Raw genomic sequence first — 21,878 nt, forward strand, 5'->3', positions numbered from 1 at the left:
ATTCTCTATCATCACAGATATTTCTATCTCTCTCTCTCACCCTTCCTCTCTCTGAAGTCAATTAAAAAATTTAAAAAACATACTAACCAGATAAACATTAGCCAGATATTTTATACAACTTAAGAACTTGGATAATTAATGGGTTAAAAAAATAATAAAAATCAAAGAACATTCTGTAAAAACATAGATAGGATTAACCCCGCAGAATACTAAAAGCAATACCTAATCAAGGGCCTGGGCCTCAAACTGATGACTTCCTCTTACCAAACAAAGGGAAATAAGCTGCTGATTCATTCATTTGCTAACCATCTCTGACATCAGTTTCTGTTCAGTGTTTAAATGGTACACACAAGAGGGACAATCTTTCATTCCCTAAGTCATGGTTTATGTTGTCTCTGGTACAGCTAAAATGAGCACTTCATGACTAAGAATCTATAATTGAAAGTTCATACATAGGAAGTACTGCAGGTTAAATATTTTTTCTTAAATATCTCTAAAAGAATGTCTTAAATCCTCCTGTTATATGTACAATTTTACATCATACACACTGAAATAAAGCTAAAGTTAAATATTTACTTATCCTGTGAACAAAGTGTATATGCAATTCACCTCCAGAAAAGCACCTATTCTTTAGAATTTACCTTGCAGTAAACTCTGGGGTATAAGCTGATCCTCGCTTTCCAAAAAGCTACATGGCTGGTCTGTTGGGTAATTCTACAGGCTGTGTCTTGACTTCACCAAGTTAGGACTTAATTTCCTGTCCTTAGCATTGCTTGAGATTTGATACAAGAAAAAACACAACTTGAGTGGCATTTCCCAAAACAGTGTTGAGAGAGAAATGTTCCAGGTATCAAGATGCCAAGCAAACTCTTCCCTTGAGCAAGTGAGTGTCTTAATATTTAAAGAAAATTACAGCGCCGGGACCGGTTTGGCTCAATGGATAGAGCGTCGGCTTGGGGACTGAAGGGTCCCGGGTTCGATTCCGGTCAAGGGCATGTACCTTGGTTGCGGGCATATCCCCAGTAGGGGGTGTGCAAGAGGCAGCTGATCGATGACTCTCTCTCATCGACGTTTCTAACTCTCTATCTCTCTCCCTTCCTCTCTACAAAATCAATAAAATATATATATTTTTAAAAATTACATGTTTCTTTTACTGCCCAATTTCTCATAGTTCATAATATGCTAATTGTCTATGAATTTCCAAGATAAGAATTTAATATGCAGCCTATCTCAAGCTTATTTAATTCAAGGTTCCCTTTATTCTTAGAAAATCAGTAATGGCAAAGAGCCCTGATTTTGGAGTCAAAATACCAGAGTTCAAATTCTAATGGTACCACTCATTAACCATATAATTTCAGATAAGTAATTAGTTTTTCAACTGTAACATGGGGGAAATATTATTACCCACATTTCAGAGGACTGAAGGATAAATTATAAACACACAAAGTGTTAACTATATGCCTGATAAACTTTAAACAAAATTGCAATTCGTCCTCCTGAGAGCAAATACTGATACTTATTCCTATACATTCCACCTTCTTTTCCCTACTTTTTCCTTTCAGTTTTCATTCCTGGGATTAATACTCCTATTTGGTTGTCCTGTAATTTAACTGTTGGTTAAAGTAGCCAGTCAAAAGCTCTCCTACACTTGGGGTGGAAGCGGCCGATGGGGAAAAGAAGGAGACATATGTATTACCATCTATACTAATAAAAGGGTAATATGCAAATTGGTCGGAATGCCCTCGTGTAACAACCGAACAGCAGGTTGTGTGGGGCAACCAGACTGGCAGGTGGGTATGAGAGGCAACCAAAAGACCGAACAGCAGGCTGCGTGGAGCAACCAGGCTGGGGGGGGGGGGGGGGGGGGGAGGGGCAGTGAAGGGCAACCAAACGAGTGAACAGCAAGCTGCGTGGGGTGACCAGGCCGACGGGGGTGGGGGTGGGGGTGGGGGTGGGGGTGGGGATGAGGGGCAACCAGGCCGGCAGGGGGGGTAGTTAGGGATAACCAGGCCAGCAGCGGGGGACAGTTGGGGGCAACCAGACTGGCAGCGGGTGCAGTTAGGGGCAACCAGGCTGGCAGGGGGGAGCAATCAGGGGCAATCAGGCCAGCAGGCAGAGTCAATTAGGGGTGATCAGGCTGGTGAGGGGGGGCAGTTAGGGGCGACCAAGCAGGCAGGCAGAGGCCGTTAGGGGTGATCAGGAAGGCAGGCGAGCAGTTAGGAGCCAGAGGTCCTGGATTGTGAGAGGGATGTCCCCAATTGGATAGGGTGCAGGCTAGGCTGAGGGGACCCCCCCCACACACTCCTGTGCACAAATTTTGTGTACCAGGCCTCTAGTCCTAACATATAAAAACCCAGGGTCCGTAACATCCAAAATGACCAAAGGCTCGACTGAACACCAGAAGTCAGTACTGGGTTGCTATGGCGACCCAGCACTGACTGCCACTGATGCAGGCACAGCAAACCAGCACTGACTGCTGAGAGAGCTGCAAATCAGAGAGGGCTGCAAATCAGGCCCAGAGAGAGGCCCAAAGAGAGAGGCAGGGTCTGATCTGCAGCCTCTGTGGCAGCTGTGGCAGCTGTTGATCAGCCGTTGCCCCTCTCTCTCCAGGACTTGCCAGCAGCTGGACCTCTGTTCTCTCCGGACTTCGCAGGGGCTGCTAATCAGCCCTGCTTTTCTAATTAGTCCTGGAGACGCTGACTGGCATAGAAACCGACCAATCAGAATCAAATCTGGGTGAACTGTGAGGAGACAATGGCTTCCAAGGAGGTGGAGCTATTGACACTGACTGGCATAGAAAATGACCAATCAGAACCAAATTGACCAGCAGGGGAGGGCAGTTAGGCGTGATCAGGCAGGCAGGTTAGCGGTTAGGAGCCAGTATCCCAGATTGCCAGAAGGATGTTCTGGTTGTCAGTTTAGGCCCAATCCCCCTAAACCGGCAGTCAGACATCCCCCAAGTGGTCCCCAATTGGAGAGCGTGCAGGCTGGGCTCAGGGAACCCCCCTTTCCCAGTCTGTGCACAAATTTCCTGCACTTGTCTACTAGTCCATATAATAAAAGCCTAAGCAACCATTATAGCAGAACAACCAATCGCTATGATGTGCACTAACCACCAGGGGGCAGAAGCTCAACACAGGAGCTGCCTCCTGGTGGTCAGTGCACTTACACAGGGGGAACACCGCTCAGCCAGAAGCCAGACTCAAGGCTGGCAAGTCCGGCGGCAGTGGCAGGAGCCTCTCCTGTCTCCATGGCAGCGTGGAGGAGCAGAGAGCTGAGCAGTAAGGAGCGAGGAGTCTCAGACTGTAAGAAGAATATCCCACTGCCAGCTTTAGGCCCGATCCCTAAGCCAGCAGGCGGACATCCCCCAAGGGTCCGGGACCCCTTGCTCCTTACTGCCCTGCTTGCTCCTTACTGCCCTCTTGCTTGCTCCTTACTGCTTGGCTCGATGCTCCAATCGGGCCTAAGTTGGCAGGCAGACATCTCCTGAGGGCTCCTGGATTGCGAGAGGGCACAGTTTGGGCTGAGGGACACCCCCCTCCAGTGCATGAATTTCGTACACTGGGCCTTTAATATGCAATACTTTAAACAATAAAAGGTTAAAAAAAAAATCGCTGAAACCGGTTTGGATCAGTGGAGAGAGCATTGGCCCGCGGACTGAAAGGTCCCGGGTTCAATCCAGTCAAGGGCATGTACCTGGGTTGCAGGCACATCCCTAGTAGGAGGTGTGTAGGAGGCAGCTGATGGATGATTCTCTCTCATCGATGTTTCTAACTCTCTATCCCTCTCCATTCCTCTCTGTAAAAAAATCACTGATTAGCTGCCTGGTTGTGGGCTCAATCCCCAGTGGTGGTGGGGGCAGGGTATGTGCAAGAAGCAGCTGATCAATGATTCTCTCTCATCACTGCTGTTTCTATCTCTCTCACCCTCTCCCTTCCTCTCTGAAATCAATAAAAGATATTTTAAAAAATAATAACATATGCCACATATTATATTTAAAATGTGCCTATTTGGGAGACAAAGTACTATGTAAGTAAATTGGTAGCAGTCAGGCTGTGGTCAAGTTGGAGAAGGAGACTGTAGATAAATGACTACTCTAAAAAGCCTCTGATCTTGTAAATGTTACCTCAGTCCAAGCATGTCAAACTCCAAGGCTGACTTGGGCCAAACAAACAAGGTTTACATGTATGTGGGCCGAAAAAAAACAAAAGCTCCCATTTTCATAGAAACGTAGGTTTATTTTCAATAGAGACATGCTGAATACAAAGGGCTGAAATAAATGAGTCATCATTAACATAAATTAATAGGACATTTAAATAAAAATTAAGTTTTTCTTGAACATTAACTTATCAAACACTACGCAAATTAAAAAGTGTAACACAAATAAACCTATTTTTCTTGTTCTCTGAAAGTGAAATATTTCCTGTGGCACACACCCATCAAACAAGTCAGTCTAAGACTAATGACGTGGCCATCGGCTGCTAAACTAGTCGCTGCTGGTATTAGTGGAGAGAAATGGTGCGCCTGCGCATAAGGCAGGTAAGGGAAATGAATGCAACACGATTATAGTAATCAGTCGTTAGCGAACGTTGTAGTTCGTTATTAATAATTATGTATGACAGGATACTGTAAAAATTAAGTTACGAAATTTTTATTAAAACATTTCTTATATACCGTTATATTGGCTGGGCTGCAAAAATATTCGTTATGAGCCGTGGGTTTGACATTCTTGCCCTTAAGCATTCAGTTACAGGCTGTGCCACTTTCTTTTCTTTTTAAAAAACATTTGTATTGATTTTGAGAGAGAGATTGATGTGAGAGTGGAACACCTATCAGCTGCCTCCTGCACTCTCCTTACCAGGGACTGAGACCCCAACCGGGCATGTGCCCTGACCGGGAATTGAACCGGCAATCTTTTGGTGCACGGGACAATGCCCAATCAAATGAGCCACATGGGCCAGGGCCAGGCTGACCCACTTTCTTTCTTTCAATTCTATATAACTTGCTGTGTTAGACAAATCGGACCATAACACTTGGCCAAACTTAACAGTAACAATTTTACTTCGTATTTCCTTTTTTTAATTTTTTAATACATTTTTACTGATTTCAGAGAGGAAGGGAGATAGAAACATCAATGATGACAGGGAATCATTGATTGGCTGCTTCTTGCATGTTCCCCACTGGGGATCGAGCCCGCAACCCGGGCATGTGCCCTTGACCAGAATCGAACCTGGGAACCTACAGTCCACAGGCTGACACTCTATCCACTGAGCCAAACCAGCTAGGGCACTTCGTATTTTCTTGAAAGAACAAAGAGATGTTAGGTAAGTATTCTCTCCTCTCTTTTATGTGCCCTGGCATATTTTTAGGGAGATAATCTATTCTAAAATCTAGCAAATTTCACCTCTAAAATATTTTTTAAAAAATATATATTGATATATTTTATTGATTTTTTTACAGAGAGCGAGAGGAATAGAGAGTTAGAAACATCGATGAGAGAGAGACATTGATCAGCTGCCTCTTGCACACCCCCTACTGGGCATGTGCCCGCAACCAAGGTTCAAACCCGGGACTTTTCAGTCCACAGGCCGATGCTCTATCCACTGAGACAAACCGGTTTTGGCTAAAATATTTATTCTTAAAAAAAAAAAAAGCTGAGCATCTATTATACTATGTGTAGGTCCTTGCACCATGAAATTAATGACTTGGATTCTATCCTTGCAAAGTTCAAGGTGGGAAGACAGCCACATAAATACATTCAATACAAAGTCAGGAAATCTTAAGTGCTAGCAAGTGAGAGGGTCAGATAAAGAACTTCGTATCAGCATCAGAATATATCCCCTGGGCCAATCAGAATGCTCTGCTACAAAAGGTCAGAATTTCAGCGGAACCCTGAAAGAGGGGTAGGCCTTAACATATTTAGAGACTTGGAAGAAAGGCTAACCAGGTACATGAGTCAGCTTAAATAAAACAGGAAAGAGTGAGTAACCAAGTCTGGCTGAAATAACAAAGAATTTTAAAGGAAATATGGGGGGGAGGGGGCAACAAAAAAAAGGGGGGAGATATGTGCGGTGGCAGGCTGGAAGAGGTTAATGGGGAGGGAAAAAAGGACCTATGTAATACTTTCATCAATAGAGATTTTTTTTTTTTTTAAGAAAATATAGACAAATAGGATTACAATGCCAGATTGTTTTAAAAGTTAGACTTTAGCCCTAACCAGTTTGGCTCAGTGGACAAAGAGTCGGCCTTCGGACTGAAAGGTCCCAGGTTCAATTTCGGTCAAAGGCACATCCCCAATTAGAGGTGTGCAGGAGGCAGCTGATCGATGTTTCTCTCTCATCAATGTTTCTAACTCTCTATCCCTCTCTCTTCCTCTCTGTAAAAAATCAATAATATATATATATATTTTTTAAAGTCAGATTTTAGAGGTTTGATGTTAAACTGAAGGCAACTTTTTAAAAGCCTAGAACATCCAAATGCAATGCAATACAAACTAGTAACAATGTAAAGACCAAAAACAAACAAACAAAAACAGACTAAATTTACACATCAAACATTCATTCCCCATTAAGTTCTCATTACAACTCATGAAAAATCCATCATTTAAAAAAAGAAAGAAATCTCTAAAGTTAAACCACAGTTTAAAAATATCTCCTTCCAACATGAATGTCTCCTCCTCTCTGGCTTCAAATACACACTCCTCTCCCGCACTGGGAAAGAAGACAAAGCGCCTTTATGACGGTCATCTCCAACAACCATCCTTCCTTCTGTCTTCCGCACCTTACTTCTCAGACAAATGGCCAGTACCCAAAGGATGTCTTTACTTTTTACCCATTCCTAATCTGGCTCTCCCCCTCACAACTCCGATCTTTTTTAGTGCACTTTCAATAATGACTTCCTTTGTAAATTCAACAGCCTGTTTTTCCTTTTATTTGAACCTTGCAGCTTTTTACACTCCTGTCCCTAAAAATTCCCTGTGGCTTTTCTTTCATCACCATTGCACTTTCCTAATTATCCTACCTTTGGTGGCACTTCCTTTTACTCTTCTTCCTCCCCTTTCTCAATTGTTAGTTTCCCAAGCCTCAACTTCTGGCCTTCCATTCCCTCCTCTCTATGCACTTCCTCTTGGTGAACTGACCATCTCAAATCCTTAACTACTTCCAGCTAGCCTCGCTGTGGCCCCAAGCGGCATTTCTGTCATAAGACTAGACTGAGCACCTATGAAAAAGCTGTGTTTTAAGGTATTAGATCTTAATATTTGTAAGGTATCAGTGCTTGTAATAATCAATGGCTTAGATAAGGGATTTTTGTTCTCTATAATTAACTTTTACTTCTAACAGCACTCTTTTGCAAGCTTTTTTGAGAAATGAACATAAATTCCTAGAAGTTTATAAAATCAAAGCATATAGTCAAAGGTTTAAAAGTTAAGGCTGTCAGACAAATCCTGAAGATTTAGTCAAATCTAGAAAATCAAACTAGACAACTCTGGGCAAAAATTAAGACAAGGAAGCTACAATACAAAGTTAAGCAATTACTTAGATAACCAGGTGCTCTGCTAACATGTCCTCGTTAGTTCACAGTGAAGTGCAAGCCTGACGCTCGCAGAGGAAGGGAAGTGGTTCCTGGCAGATTTGGTGTGGGTTAGAAAACGGTAAGAAACTGCCAACAGCTCCTCCTCAGGTCTCCTAGGGAGGAAATTTCCTGTACATTCCAAAGAAAACCAAGAGAAAGACCAGAATTACAGACACCAATGCTCTTTCCCCATTTGAATAAAATTTGAGGGGAACTGCCTTCAAAAGACCAAAACAAAGGTATATTATGGAAAAAAAAATTAGCCTTGATTCAATTCATAATATTTCACAGAATGTAGCAATGGACAATGAAACTTGTGACTAAAAGGTGACTTAAACATATTTCACAAAGTACACTATAACTCAATGACAACTTGCAAACTTACTCATATTTCTTTTTACATGTGATTATTTGAATATGTTAATAGAATTCTTACTAGAATAGATATGTCAGGTTTAAAATGCTGTTTTAAAATCTTGTTTAAATTGTGAAACAAGAAATATCATTGCTGTAGTGAGGAACTCTATCTAGGACCTATCTGGATTAACAATGTAGAGAACAAATAATTTGCTTTTATATTGCACTGAGCAATTTACAAAACATTTTCTATACACTATCCACTGAGCCCGTACAACCTCCCGGTGGAGTAAGGCAGGCATAACCACTATACAAAATACACTAGGACTAGGACAAGACTAGGTCACAATCGGAGATGACAATCACCCTAAAGTAAAGATATCCCAAGAAACAGAACATAATTAGATCCTCATATCTTAGAATTTCAAATAAGAATTTAATGAGTGACAGTGACAAAAACTGAATAATTTGAGTGATCACTTATATTCCATACAACAACGAGGCTACACCTTTTTCTTCACTATCAATACCAGAACTCCAAGATAGAGGATCAGGTTTTCCTACCAGGTTAGGATGGACCCCACAAACCAAGAAATGGGATTTTCTACTAGGTCTCTATTAGGCTAATGCATATTCATTGGTCTAATAACTTAAAAATATTTTCAAACCTAACTTTTTCATGGCAACTAAATCTAGTCTTATCACAGCAAACAATGGGTCTGTGTTACTTTAAGCTATGGCCTCAGTGAGACCTATTAACAAAACGTGAGAGGTAACAATTCATTGCAAGGGTCACAGGAATCAATTGTAGATTTCTCCTATAAAATTGAATTTGGTCACCCAGAGCCAATTAGCAAATGAGCTCCTGGGAACACGCCCGCACACCCCTCACCCCATCATTACCTGTCCTTTCTCTCCTAAGCTTCAAGCCACCACCCCCTTAATGTTCTTATTGATTTTTTAGAGAAAGAGGGAGAGGGATAGAGAGATAGAAACATCAATGAGAGAGAAGCATCACTCATCTGCTGCCTCCTGCATGCCCCCCACAGGAGACTGAGCCTGCAACCCGGGCATGTGCCCTGACAGGGAATCAAATTGTTGGCCTCTGGTTCCTAGGTTGATGCTCAACCGCTGAGCTACACCAGCCGGGCTCCAAAAGTCCTTTCATAAAAAAAATCCTCACACAGATATGTTGATTGGTTTTTTGAGAGAGAGACAGACAGAGACAAAGACATCAATGTGAGAGAAAAATATCTACAAAAAAAAAAAAAAAAAATCGATCGGTTGCCTCCTGTACTTCCCCTAAAAGAACCAGTGACCGCAGTTATGTGCCCTGACCAGGAATCGAACTTGTGACTTTTGGTGTACAGGACGACAGTCCAATCAACTGAGCCACATGGCAGGGCCTAAGGGCCTCCATAACTTTCTAAATAAACTTTCTCTCATTAAAAAAATAAATAAAAATAAAAGAGTTCAGAAGAGCAGCAGTTTGCGTCTACCTCTTTAAGTGAGGATTAGAATATATGCTCCGACTCAAAAGTTGCAAAAGTTTGATTTATACATACAACAAATAAAACCAATATTACCTTTAACTCCTAAGAGGAGACCGTGAAACTTCTTCAGAGACTATATTACATAATCTTAAAAAAAATCAAATTATCCTGATGGCTCTCCTGCCAGGGATATATCAATCACATAAAGTTTCAGCTGCCAGCCTGGCCGGCATGGCTCAGTGGTGAGTGTCCACCTAGGAGCTAGGAGGTGATGGTTCCATTCCCAGTCTGGTTTCCAGCTCCCCCGTGTGAGGCGAGCTGATCAATGATTCTCTCTCATCACTGATGTTTCTGTATTTCTCTCCCTCTCCCTTCCCCTCTGAAATCAATAAAATATATTAACCCTTTGCACTCCGCTGTCCCCTCTCAGGGGACATCGGAATTCTAGCATATCACTCGGATGTCCCCTCTCAGGGGAGATTGCAGTTTATTAGTGATTACGGGGAATTGAGTTTCCACCGCAAAGTAGAGTCGAGTAGCTGGTAGCCAATGTCCAGAATGGTTCGGAGTGCAAAGGGTTAAAAATTAAAAATAAATAACAAAATCAACAAACATATCCTCAGGTGAGGCATTTAGAAATAAATAATGTAAAACTGCACGGGCATTGGGCATTTTCATTCAGAGTGCTACTTGATAAATCACAGGCTGATGTGGTTACAAGCACTCCAGCTATTTTCCCCCCAAAGGCTTTGTAAGAAACATTGAGGAAAAATATTTCAATACAAATTCATGCTCTTAGCTTTGGCTAATTTTAGTCAGAATCACACATAGCCAAAACATTATCATAGCACTTTAACTATAGGCAAAACATGTATGTGTTTTTTAAATGAGAAAACATTTTCCACTAGTCATACATTTTTCCTCTAGTTTTTCTCTGAAAAACTTTTTTCAGATTCAATGATCACACCATCAGATATGATTACAACAGACACAGTGCAATGATATACTCCAATAATCTGAGAATAGAAGTGAGTTCCATTAGTTCTAGAAATATGTATTATTTTTATTTCAGGTTTAGCACTATTTGCAAATACCTGACAGGACAGTGTCCGTTATCACAACATATTGTCTCCATATAATGCAATCCTTAGGTTAGATCTTAAGTAGGCCAGGAGGAAGCATTCTCATTCATCTGTTTTTCTATCCCAGGAACTGGAAAGAGTTCTAAAATATAGAGAATCTTATTCTTGTGTAACTCTATTGGGGTGGGAGAGGCGACCAGAGGCAGGGCAGGCCGGGGGGAGGGGGCCAGTCGGGGTGGTTGGGGCCCATCAGGGGCAGGGCCGGCTGGAGGTAGGGGCCCCTCCCACCCCCCAATCGGGCAGGTTCACTGGCAGCAGTGAGCATCACATCGACTGGTCATTCTGGTCATTTCAACGTTCCCGTCGCTGGCTATTCATATAGACAGATAGATAGATAGATAGATAGATAGATAGATAGATGGGTTATAAACATCTACCTGTAGCTTCCCTTATGCTTAATTATTCATTCAACAAAAGATAAAACACCCTAAAATCTACTGTCATATTCAATGACTAAGCAGGAGCTATTGGCAAGACAATATGATAGGCACTATGAGAGGACAAAGATCAGTGTGATAACATCCTTATCCGCAAGGAGTTTACAAACCAGTGAGGAGACTGGGTACTCACAGGTGAAAAGGAGGAAGTGATGCAGATGCAGACAGAACTACAAGAATTAAAAATAGAGCAATCACTTTCTGTTGGGGTGGTCAGAAAATACTTCACAGCTGGTGGACTTTGAGCCAAACCCTAGGTGACAGGACTTTGACAGGATTTGCTAGGAAAAAAGCAAGCACAAGAAACCAGAAAGCAGCATGAATTTATATATAGAGACTTTTTTTTTAATGAAAAAATTAAACCCGTAAAATTACCTATAATAATAAAAGCATAATATGCTAATTAGACCAGAAGTCCTTCCGGACGAAACCAGAGCTGCAAGGGAAGCCCGGGCCGGGGAGCCAGAGGGAAGCCGCTGGACGCGGGGGAAGGCAGGCCTGCTCGCATGAATCCCAGGCCCCGGGATCCAGTATAGACTCTATCTATGAATGTAAGAGTAATATGCAAATCAACCCAATGGCAGGAACGACCAGGACGACGACTCGGCCAGTTGCTGTGAGGTGCACTGGCCACCGCAGTCTCTCCCCCCAGCCAGCAGGCTCCGATCCCGATGGTGAGCGGGAACCTGGAGTGGGGGCAGCAGGGGGCAGGGCCAGCTGCCAGCAGCCGAAAAAGATGGCCCTGATCAGGCCAGGACTAGGGACAATACCCGCACACAAATTTTGGGCCCCAGGCCTCTAGTAGAATTATAAACCTACATGTACTCATCCTGAGCTTCAAAAATTATCAACTCATGGCCAATCTTGTTTTATAATTTACATGTCTTATTACACAAAAATCCTAAAGGAAGCTACTTTCGTATGCGTCTACATTCTTCATTGACTCCATCTCAGATAAATCAAACCACTCTCAAAAAGGTTGCTTTTCCTGCCCTAGCCAGCATGTTCAATGGTTAGAGCATTGCCCCACAGACTAAAGGGTCTGTTCGGGGCACATGTGGGAGACAACTAATCAATTTGTGTCTCTCATATTGATGTTTCTCTCTGTGTGTCTCTCCCCCTCCTTTCCACTCTCTCTAAAGAAATCAATGGTGGGAGAAACCAAGATGGCAGCATAGGTAAATATCTAAACTGCTGCCTCGCACAATTTCAAAACTACAACTAAAAGACAGAACGGACGTCATCCAGAACCACAGGAAAGCTGGCTGAGTGGAAATTCTACAACTAGAAGGAAAGAGGAAAGCACACGGATAATCAGAGGAGCTACAAAGGACTGAGGTATGGAGACACGGGTGCAGAGGAAGGGCAGCTGAGTGCCTGGCTGGCGTTCCCTGGCGGGAGATGATGATTCTCAGGGGGAAAGCGATAAGGGGGTGCAGGAGGAGACTGGACTAAAATCGTACACCTATGGATGAGGACAGTGGGGGGGAGATAAGGGCAGAGGGTGGGGTGGCAACCAGGTGGAGGGGAGCTATGGGGGGAGGAAGGAGAAACTATTATAATAAACTTAACAATAAAGATTTATTAAATTTAAAAAAAATCAATGGTGAGGATTAACCAGAAAACAACAACAACAAAACAAGTTGCCTTTACTAAAGGCCACAGACAAATAAAACGGGAGAGTCTATTTTTAAACAAGAAATCAACTTTGCACAAACCAAGGGAACAGTAACAAAGATACTGCAAAATAATAATCCAAAACTCAGCTTATATGTAATTTTGAAATAACTTTCCCATACTTATATTTCAATAAGAATAAGTAAAATGGGAGAATTCGTGTCAAACAAAATAAATCATCTCAGGCGAAATATCTTGGACAAATCACTTGGTCTCCTGAGCCTCAGTTTCCTCACCTATAAAACAGAAAAAGCACCTACCTCAGGGACTTGTAAGAATTGAGTGAGTTTACAGTAAATCCTTACTGAACACTGTACACAGGTGCTGCACCTTTGAGAGAAGTGACGAACCACGAAACCTATTTTACCACAGGCTAATCGATACAAATGAGCTGAGGTCCTATGGCGTCGCATGGTTCTAACAAAGGACACTGGTGGAAGGACACTAGTTGAGGACCTGGGATATACTGAACCCACATGGCAGCTCCCTTTGGGATTTCCCAGACGACGGAAAGAGCTACAAAGCTGCCTGGTTTCCTCCTACACCACCTTCTCAAAATGATTTAAAAACTTGTATCCCAAAACATGCTAAATCTGAGGAGCTAAGAATTTTAAGGAACTTTATGAAACAAATAAAGGGACCTGAGACTGAAGAAAGCATTTTAGTAGGATAATTCTTTTTTTAAAAATATATTTTATTGATTTTGTACAGAGGAAGGGAAAGAGATAGAAAGTTAGAAACATCGATGAGAGAGAGTCATCGACCAGCTGCCTCCTGCACACCCCCTTCTGGGGATATGCCCAAAACCAAGGTACATGCCCTTGACTGGAATCCAACCCGGGACCCTTCAGTCCCCAAGCCGACGCTCTATCCATTGAGCCAAACCGGTTTCGGCAGGATAATTCTTATAAACTGCCAAACTTCACAAAATAATCCCCCCTTAACTACTGAGCCGTCCAGCATCACACAGCAGTAGCTTGTGGCCGACCTGCCCAGTAAAACATCCTCATTCTCCCCCCTTTCTTTCTTTTTAAAATATATTTTTATTGATTTTTTACAGAGAGGAAGAGAGAGGAATAGAGAGTTAGAAACATTGATGAGAGAAAATCATCGATCAGCTGCCTCCTGCACACCCCCTTCTGGGGATGTGCCCACAACCAACGTACATGCCCTTGACCGGAATCGAACCTGGGACCTTTCAGTACGCAGACCGACACTCTATCCACTGAGCCAAACCGGTTTCGGCTCTCCCCTTTCTTTGATTACTCTTTCAATCATCCACGACCCTGTCCGCAGTGAAAACAGGAGGGCAGCCATACCACTCTCAGCCATGCCGAGGGTTAAGAAACTCAGTATGACTTACCACAAAACAAGACAGAAGCACCTTTTCTTCAGTTCTTACTCTGCCCATGAAAAAGCTCGAATTGTAGGCACACTGTCCTTGGAGCATGCCTATACCCCTCCTTTTGGGCATTACCTCTGCTCTTTCTCCTAAACTCTAAGGGTCCTGGCAAGACTTGCAACCAGGGGAGCAGTGGGCAGCAGCAGCTCACACAGAATAACCCCCTGAACCAGTCTCCAAGGCCTCCCTTCCTCTGACTTTTCAGTGAGCTGAAAGCAGCCCTGCCTTGACCCACTGTGTCCTGTGACTTACATCTCCGTGAGTCCACCCAGCCGGGTATGGCTCACTTTCCTGTAATATTTCTAAGGGAACAAAGCAGCAGCACCTGGGCTCTCCTGTTGCTTCTTCTATCCTAAGCCCTTCCCTTGTCCCCCTGTCCCCAGCTTTAACAAACAAACGAACCAACGTATTCTCCAAATAAAAAAGCTGGAATTGTAATCTTGTGTTCCCTATCACCTGAGAGGCAGTTCACTATTGCTCAAAACTATCAAATTAATTTACACATTTTAAAAATATATTTTTTTCATTGATTTCAGAGAGGAAGGGAGAGTCAGAAACATCAATGAGAGAGAATTGTTGATGGGCTACCTCCTGCATCAAGCCCACAAGCCAGCCATGTGCCGGTACTGGAATCGAACCGTGACCTCCTGGTTTATAGGTCAAAGCTCAACCACTGAGCCAGGCCAGCCGGGCTTATTTTACACGTTTTTTAAATATACATATGCAGTCACAACTGTTCGCCAAGATTTTAATTCTTTTTGCATTACTTTCTTTCAATCTCTCAGTTATCTTCTTGAGAGGGTATACACATTGCTGAAGTTCCCTTTTTAATTATCACCTTCAGTCACCAATCCTCTTCCCTGTGTGAGGACAGGTGTTCTTATCACTAACCCACCTTCCCCCCAAATCACCCACCCAATGAAAACCTCTACCTCAAACCATTCTTCATTTTCAGAGAGGACCCATTTCTGTGCCGTTTCCCTAAGATAATTATAATGTAATAAAATACAGCGCTTAGCAGTTTGTTGTGTGCTTTGTGTTCATTTAATCCTTACAGTCTATGAAGAAGGTAATTCCCTGTTTTATCCATAATGAAAAAGACGTGGAGAACGTTAGTTATAAAGCAAGTTAGTGGCGAAGCAGAACCCCACACCAAGCCCTCCAGCTCCCAACTCCGACGCCCTTCACAGAAAGCAAAGCCTCAGCGGGTCCCAACCACACTGGTTCAGAGTAAACCACCTTCGAACCCTCTAGATTGCAACCAGATCTCCCATCCCCACACTCATCACCCCTTCTCTTGCTTCCTCGCCCTCCAGGGGTTACTCTCACCCCAATGACTATCCAGCTCCCACTCTCCACGGACACTCCCTGCCATCGCCTTACCCCTCCCGCTCCAGACCTCGGCTCCCTCCTGGGGCAGGGATGCTCGCACTTCCTAAGCTGCGGGAGCTTCTCAGTCCCGGGCAAGCTCCTCAATAACTTCAAGTCCCTGCAGCCAGGCGGCTTGCAGGCCTGTCTCCCCGCTGGCCCTGGCCACCACGCCGCGCTGAATCCTCAAGAACAGCCTCACCGGGTCTCCCCTGGCCCCACTGTGGCCGAAGTTGTTATGCAAGTGGCTCCCCTGCCGACCTCTTCTCCAGAGACCCCCTCTCCTGGTCCGGAGCCTCTCCCGGCCCGCCTCCCCCTGCGCCCAGCCCAGCCCAGCGCAGCCCCGGGAGGCGGTCCGCGCCCACAACTTCAGGCCGGGCCTCTTATCACCTGTTCTCAGCCCCGCGGCCCCGCGGCCGCTCCGCCCGGCCCGCTCCGCCGGGAGCCAGCCCGCCGGTAGTTCCGGGTGCCCGGGTGCCCGGGGTCCGGCTCCCCGGCTCCATCACCTACCTGCTCCGCCCAAGGCCAGAGACATCCGCCCGCCTCCGCCTCCGCCACCCCCCGCTCGGACCCGGTCCCCGGCCGGCCCGCCCTCCCTAAGGACCCCCCTCCGGTGGGAACGAGGGGGCGTGCACCCCAACACGGCCCCCCAACACGCACCTGTTCCTCCTCCCCCTCGCCCCCCCCCCGCCGGCCGCGCCGGCGCCCCGACCCACCCCCCCTCCCCCGGCCGCGCCCGGCCTCCCAGCCCCGCACTCACCACGAGTAGGTCTGCTCCGCCATGGCGCCGGCTCCCGGGCTCCCGGCGGCTCCGCGGCCCGGCGGCGGGGGGCGGCGGCGGCGGGCTCGCTCGGGCCGCGAGCGGAAGGCGCGGCGGCGCCCGGCGCTGGTCCCTCCTCGCACGGCGGGCGGCGGCCCGGAGGCTGCGGCGCGGAGGCCGGGCTCCGAGGCGGCCCGCTGCCTGGGCCCGGGCGGGGCGGGCTCCGCTCTCGGGGGCCTCCCTCACCGGCGGCGGCGGCGGCGGCTCCGCTGCGGCTCTAAACTCAACATGGCGGCGGCGCGCTGAGAACAAGGGGCCCGGGCGGGCGGACGGGCGGGCCCGCGCTCACTGCGCGCCGGGCGGCGGCAGCGCGGGGCTCGGGCGGCGGCGGCGGCCGGGGGACATGGCGGGCGGCGGCGGCAGCGGCGGCTGAGGGGGCGCTAGGCGGCGGCGAGGCCGCTCGGCTCACACCGCGGAGGAGAGGAGGAGGGCGGGGGACTGCTTCGGCTCCGCGCGTGTCACGTGCCCAAAACACGCTCACGTCACGCGCGCCCCGCCCCTCGCGCCGGGCCGTGCGCGGAGACGTCGGTTCCTCGGTCCGAGGCGGCTGTTGCTCGCTCGGCGCCGGGAGGGTGGGCGGCCTCTCGCCGCCGGGGCCGCCCCCTCCCCGCGCGGAGCCGGCGCCTCGGGCCGGCCTTCCCCTCCCCCTCCCCGAGGGGCCGCGGCAGCCAATCAGGAGCCCCGAGGCGCGCCGGTCCGCTGCCACTCAGCTGTCAGCTGTCCATCAACAGCCTGGAGGCGGCGGGTCCTCAGATGTCAGTCAACCTGTCAGTCCGCAGGCAAAGCGCAGCATCCCGCAGTTCGTTTGTTCCTTAGTCCCCTTCATGCGCTTAGCAAATAGTCTAAGCAACCAACCTTTATTGCGCCCAGGCTCTGTGCCAAATCCTCTAGAGGCCAAGGTGAATACCCCATACTTGCCTTCATTTGATCCATCAACAGATATTTATTGGGTGCCAGCTATCAACTCATTCTGCTAGACCTCTGCCCTCTGAAAGCTTACATTCTGGAGGAAGAGACATAGACAGCCTAAGCTGACAAATAAAACAGTGAAGATCGTTTCAGAGGCTGCTAAGTTTTATGAAGATAAAGGGGTAATGGGACAGAGAGTGTGTGGGGGTGAGGGCCGCTTTTGTTCAGATGATCAAGAAAGGCCTTTCGCTGAGGAGGTGACATTTGAGCTGACACCTGAAGAATGAGCTAGACCACAGGCCAACAGTGAATCTGGAGCTTAGGGGGGGAGGAAGGGATTGCACCCCAGGGCGTTGGGGAATGTTCTCCAGGAATGGATGAGGCCACGGCGTGCCAAGAGAGAAGGCATTCTAGGAAGAGGACGAATGAAAATGACCAGGGAGCGCCAGGTTTCAGAAACACGCTTGGCAACAGACACACCAGCCCCCTACACCTCCGGGCTCCCCGGGAACAGAGCTCACACCTGAAAGCAGCACACCCCAGCAGCTTGCCCAACGCCACGCCAGGACCTAGCCCTGCTCCAGTTTCCCAGGGCCTGCCCAGGCTCCGAGGAGTGCCACACCCTGAATCTATCTCCAAATGGATCAGCTGGCCAGTGCCCATACATCTGCTGCTTGCCCGTGCCCCAGGGGAACTCTTTAATGAGAAAGCCAAGTACACTTTTCCTTCAGAAGCAGCCTCTCCTTCCTCCTTCCCCACTGCCAGGTGCCAGAGCCAGGCAGGTTCTACATGTTTCCTGCAGCTCCACCAGAGAGCCCTGGGAACGAGCCAGCTGATACAATCGAGGTCTCGGGGAGGGCTGAAGTAGGGCCCCCAAAATTACCAAAGCACCAGAGACCCTCCTCCGACCACTAACAGAAAGATACCAGCCTGCAAATATCTGCCCAGCATCCATGGCACTGGGTGTGGGGCTATCATGAGGAAACGGGAAGGCAAGGAACCTAAATTCTGTTTTATACTGCTAACACTTAAAAATATATATTTTATTGATTTTTTTTATTTTATTTATTTTATTATTATTATTTTTTTACTAAGAGCAAGGGAGAGGGATAGAGTGAGAAACATCGATGCAAGAGAAACATCAATCAGCTGCCTTCTGCACATTCCCTACCGGGGATGTGCCTGCAACCCTTGACCGGAATCGAACCTGGGACCCTTCAGTCCGCAGGCTGACGCTCTATCCACTGAGCCAAACCGGTTAGGGCTAACTCTAACACTTTTTAAAATTGATTTGAGAGAGAGGAAGCGAGAGAAGGAGAGAGAGAGAGAGAGAGAGAGAGAGAGAGAGAGAGAGAGAACGAAACACTAATTTGTTGTTCCACTTATTTATTTATGTATTCGTTGGTTGATTCTTCTGTATACCCTCACGAGGGATCAAACCTGCAACCTTGGTGTGTTGGAATGACGCTCTAACCAGCTGACCTATGCTGCCAGTGCAAGGAGCCCACTTTTTTGACGTTAACTTAGTTCTTACCACTTTGCCAGGTGCTTTTACGGAATCCCAGCTGTGCCTTGAACATGACAGTCTTTCTGAGTCTCAGAGGGGCCTGAGTAAGGCGTCGGGGCCCTTGGGAACAGCCAGGAGCCAGGCACCGGCGGCTTGGGACATGCTGAACGCCTTCTCTGACGCTCAGAACAAACAGATCACCAGGCAGGTTCTAATGAAACCAGAGACACCCTGAGCCCCGGGCGATGCACTGGCTTTACTTCCCCGTGGGCCACAGAAGGCAGAGCCCAGTGAAAATCTGGTATTAGGCAGATGGAACAGGAGACACTGAGGAAGTCAAAGCCCTCCCAGGAGCAAAGGAGCCACTCTTTGCACCGAAAAAAAAAAAAAATAAAAAAAATCTGGTGACAGAAGGAGGAGAAGGGCCTGGGGGAAGGGATGGAGTCAGAAATGAGGAGAAATCATCTAAACCCAGGCTCTCCAGGTGTCTCTTGGGGGAACATGTGAGTACAGACCCTAGAAGAAGCCGAACAGCATTTGTCAGGGCTGGGAGGTGTCCAGGCCACGGAAATCCTGTGTCCATGGTCACAGGAAGACGGGTGTGTGCTCAGAGGCTGGTGGCTCTCGGGTCTCAGCTAAGAGTGCCCACAGGCAGAGGCACCGCCTGGTCCCAGTCAGGGTCTGCAGGCTCTGGCGTCGTGTCTCCCCCCCCCCCCCCCCCCCCCCCCGAGGCCGGGCTAAAGCAATCTGAGGCCTGAGGGTGCCTGGGGCTGCCAGCGGGGCCCTCGGGGGTGGCTAGCAGGTCCTGGGCCCGCGGCTCCCGGAGGCAGCAGTCCCAGGGCGTCCGTGGCAGTGCTGCGCCTCAGCGGGGCGTCAGGTGCGCCTGGCAGGAGATGAAGGCACTGCCCCCCCACCCCCCTCCCCCGGCCCCACAGGTGAGAGGGCGCAGCTTGTGCAATGTTTGTGGAAAGAGGCGATGGAAGTTCCTCTAATTATCCCCGAGATAATTATAGGCGCTCGCCTGCTACCAAGTGTGTTTAAGAGCCCTGGTGCGTCACCTGCCTTAGGCACAGGCTCCGGGGAGCAGGCGGTGCCAGGTCTGGCCCAGCTGCCTAGACACTGCTCCTGAGGGTCAAAGGCTGATCTGACAGATCCTCACCTGTCCCTCCTTCTCTCACCTCTATCTCCACTTCCTCTCCCCTCCACCCCACCCTCCCGCCCCCCATGCATTCCATGGCGAATGGCTTGCAGCTTCCCAATGGGCTCATGTTCTTGTTTTTGCTTCCAGACCTTGGCCGAGCCCAGGAGGCGTGCATTGCCTTTAACTGCCGCTCATAACGCTGAGCCACGGCGTCCAGGAAGTCTCCCTGACCGAGCCCCGCCGGCGAGATGCTCCCACGGCCCCTGACTGCCTCTGTGGTGACATGAGCACGACGAACTGTCACTGCCTGTTTACTTGTCATTCTCTCCCACTGGGTTGTGGATGCCTCGTGGGAAGGGACTGTGGCTTGTGGCCAATGACATCTTCCGTGCGCAGTGCAGAACCTGGAGCAGAGTGGAAGCTCCGAGACTGTAGAATAAGTGCCTGAGTGAGTGGGAAGGCGAGCCAGGTTCCAGAACAACTGGTCCCGCCTGATATTCCCGCGATTACCTCCCTCATCTCATATTCAGCTTCCTCCCTCATCCCCCTGCAACTCCCTCCCCGACTGAGCAAGAGAGCATCCTTCAGAGCAGAGAAATCTTCACATTATGGGAAGACAGAATATTGGAAGTCAGGTATATGGTGAGCTTTTTGTCTTTTATTTTAATTTATAGATTTGAGAGAGAGAGAGAGAGAGGGTGAGAAAGAAGGAAAGAGAACCATGGATTTGTTGTTCCACTCATGCATTCATTGGTTGATTCTTATATGTACCCTGACAGGGGATCGAACCCGCAACCTTGGCATATCAGGATGAAGCTGTAACCAACTGAACTACTGGGCCAGGACACATGCTGAGAGTGGTACTCATCAGGTTACTTATAGTCTTTGATCATGGGTTTAAAAAGAAAACAAAAAACAAAAAAACCTTTAGCCAAAACTGGTTTGGCTCAGTAGATAGAGCGTCGATCTGTGGACTGAAGGGTCCCAGGTTCGATTCTGGTCAAGGGCATGTACCTTGGTTGCGGGCACATCCCCAGTAGGGGATGTGCAGGAGGCAGCTGGTCGATGTTTCTCTCTCATCGATGTTTCTAGCTCTTTATCCCTCTCCCTTCCTCTCTGTAAAAAATCAATAAAATATATTTTAAAAACAAAACAACAGCCGAAACCGGTTTGGCTCAGCAGTAGAGCATCGGTCTGCAGACTGAAAGGTCCCAGGTTCGATTCCGGTTAAGGGCATGTACCTTGGTTGCGGGCACATCCCCAGTAGGGGGTGTGCAAGAGGCAGCTGGTCGATGTTTCTCTCTCATCGACGTTTCTAGTTCTCTATCTCTCTCCCTTCCTCTCTGTAAGAAAAATCAATAAAATATATTTTTTTTAAAAAACACCTTTATTTTTCAGAGCAATTTTAGGTTTACCAAGAAAATTGATGGGAAAGTATAAAGAATTCCCACATACTTCCTCTCCCACAACACTCAGTTTACCTTACTATTTACATCTTTATTCCTGTGGTACATTTGTTTTAACTGATGAGCCCGTGATGGCACATGGTTATTAACTAAAATCCATAATGTACACTAGATTTTACTCTGTGTCATACAGGTCTGTGAGTTCTGACAGACGTCTGATGACACATACCCGCCACTACAGTGTCACACAGAATAGTGTCACTGCTCTGCACATCCCCCGGGCTCACCTGCTCACCCCTCTCCCCGACTCCTGGTGATCGCCAATCGCTGTACTGTCTCCACAGTTTTGCCTTTTCCAGAATGTCACATACAGTAGCTGAAATCACATGCCTTGGGCAGCCTTCTCAGACTGGCTTTTTTCACTTAGCGATATGCTTCTAACGTTTTTCTGTGTCTTTTCATGACTTAGTAGTTCGTTTCCTTTTATCACTGGTTAACATTCCACTGTATGAAAGTACCCGGATTTGTTTATCCATTCAGCTACCAAGCATGCTGTAGATGCTTCCAAGGTTTGGCAAATATGAATAAAATGGCTATATATATTTATGTGCAGATTTTTGTGTGGACACAAGTTTCCTTTTCTTTTT

At 47.3% G+C, this 21,878-nt stretch overlaps 1 protein-coding gene across 1 annotated transcript in view; it reads right to left on the bottom strand.

Moving 5' to 3' along the window:
* Positions 1 to 16,815, bottom strand: part of SPPL3 (signal peptide peptidase like 3) — a 103,335-nt gene extending 86,520 nt beyond the window's left edge. Inside the window, exon 1 of the mRNA XM_084868334.1 lies at positions 16,209 to 16,815. Within this exon, the coding sequence (XP_084724460.1) occupies positions 16,209 to 16,231 (23 nt within the window). The 5' untranslated portion in view covers positions 16,232 to 16,815. The remainder of the gene's footprint in view (positions 1 to 16,208) is intronic.
* Between the last annotated feature and the right edge of the window lie 5,063 nt (positions 16,816 to 21,878).

The sequence above is a fragment of the Pipistrellus hanaki genome, assembly GCF_964339955.1.
Source record: "Pipistrellus hanaki genome assembly, chromosome: 19".
Lineage (NCBI taxonomy): Eukaryota > Metazoa > Chordata > Mammalia > Chiroptera > Vespertilionidae > Pipistrellus > Pipistrellus hanaki.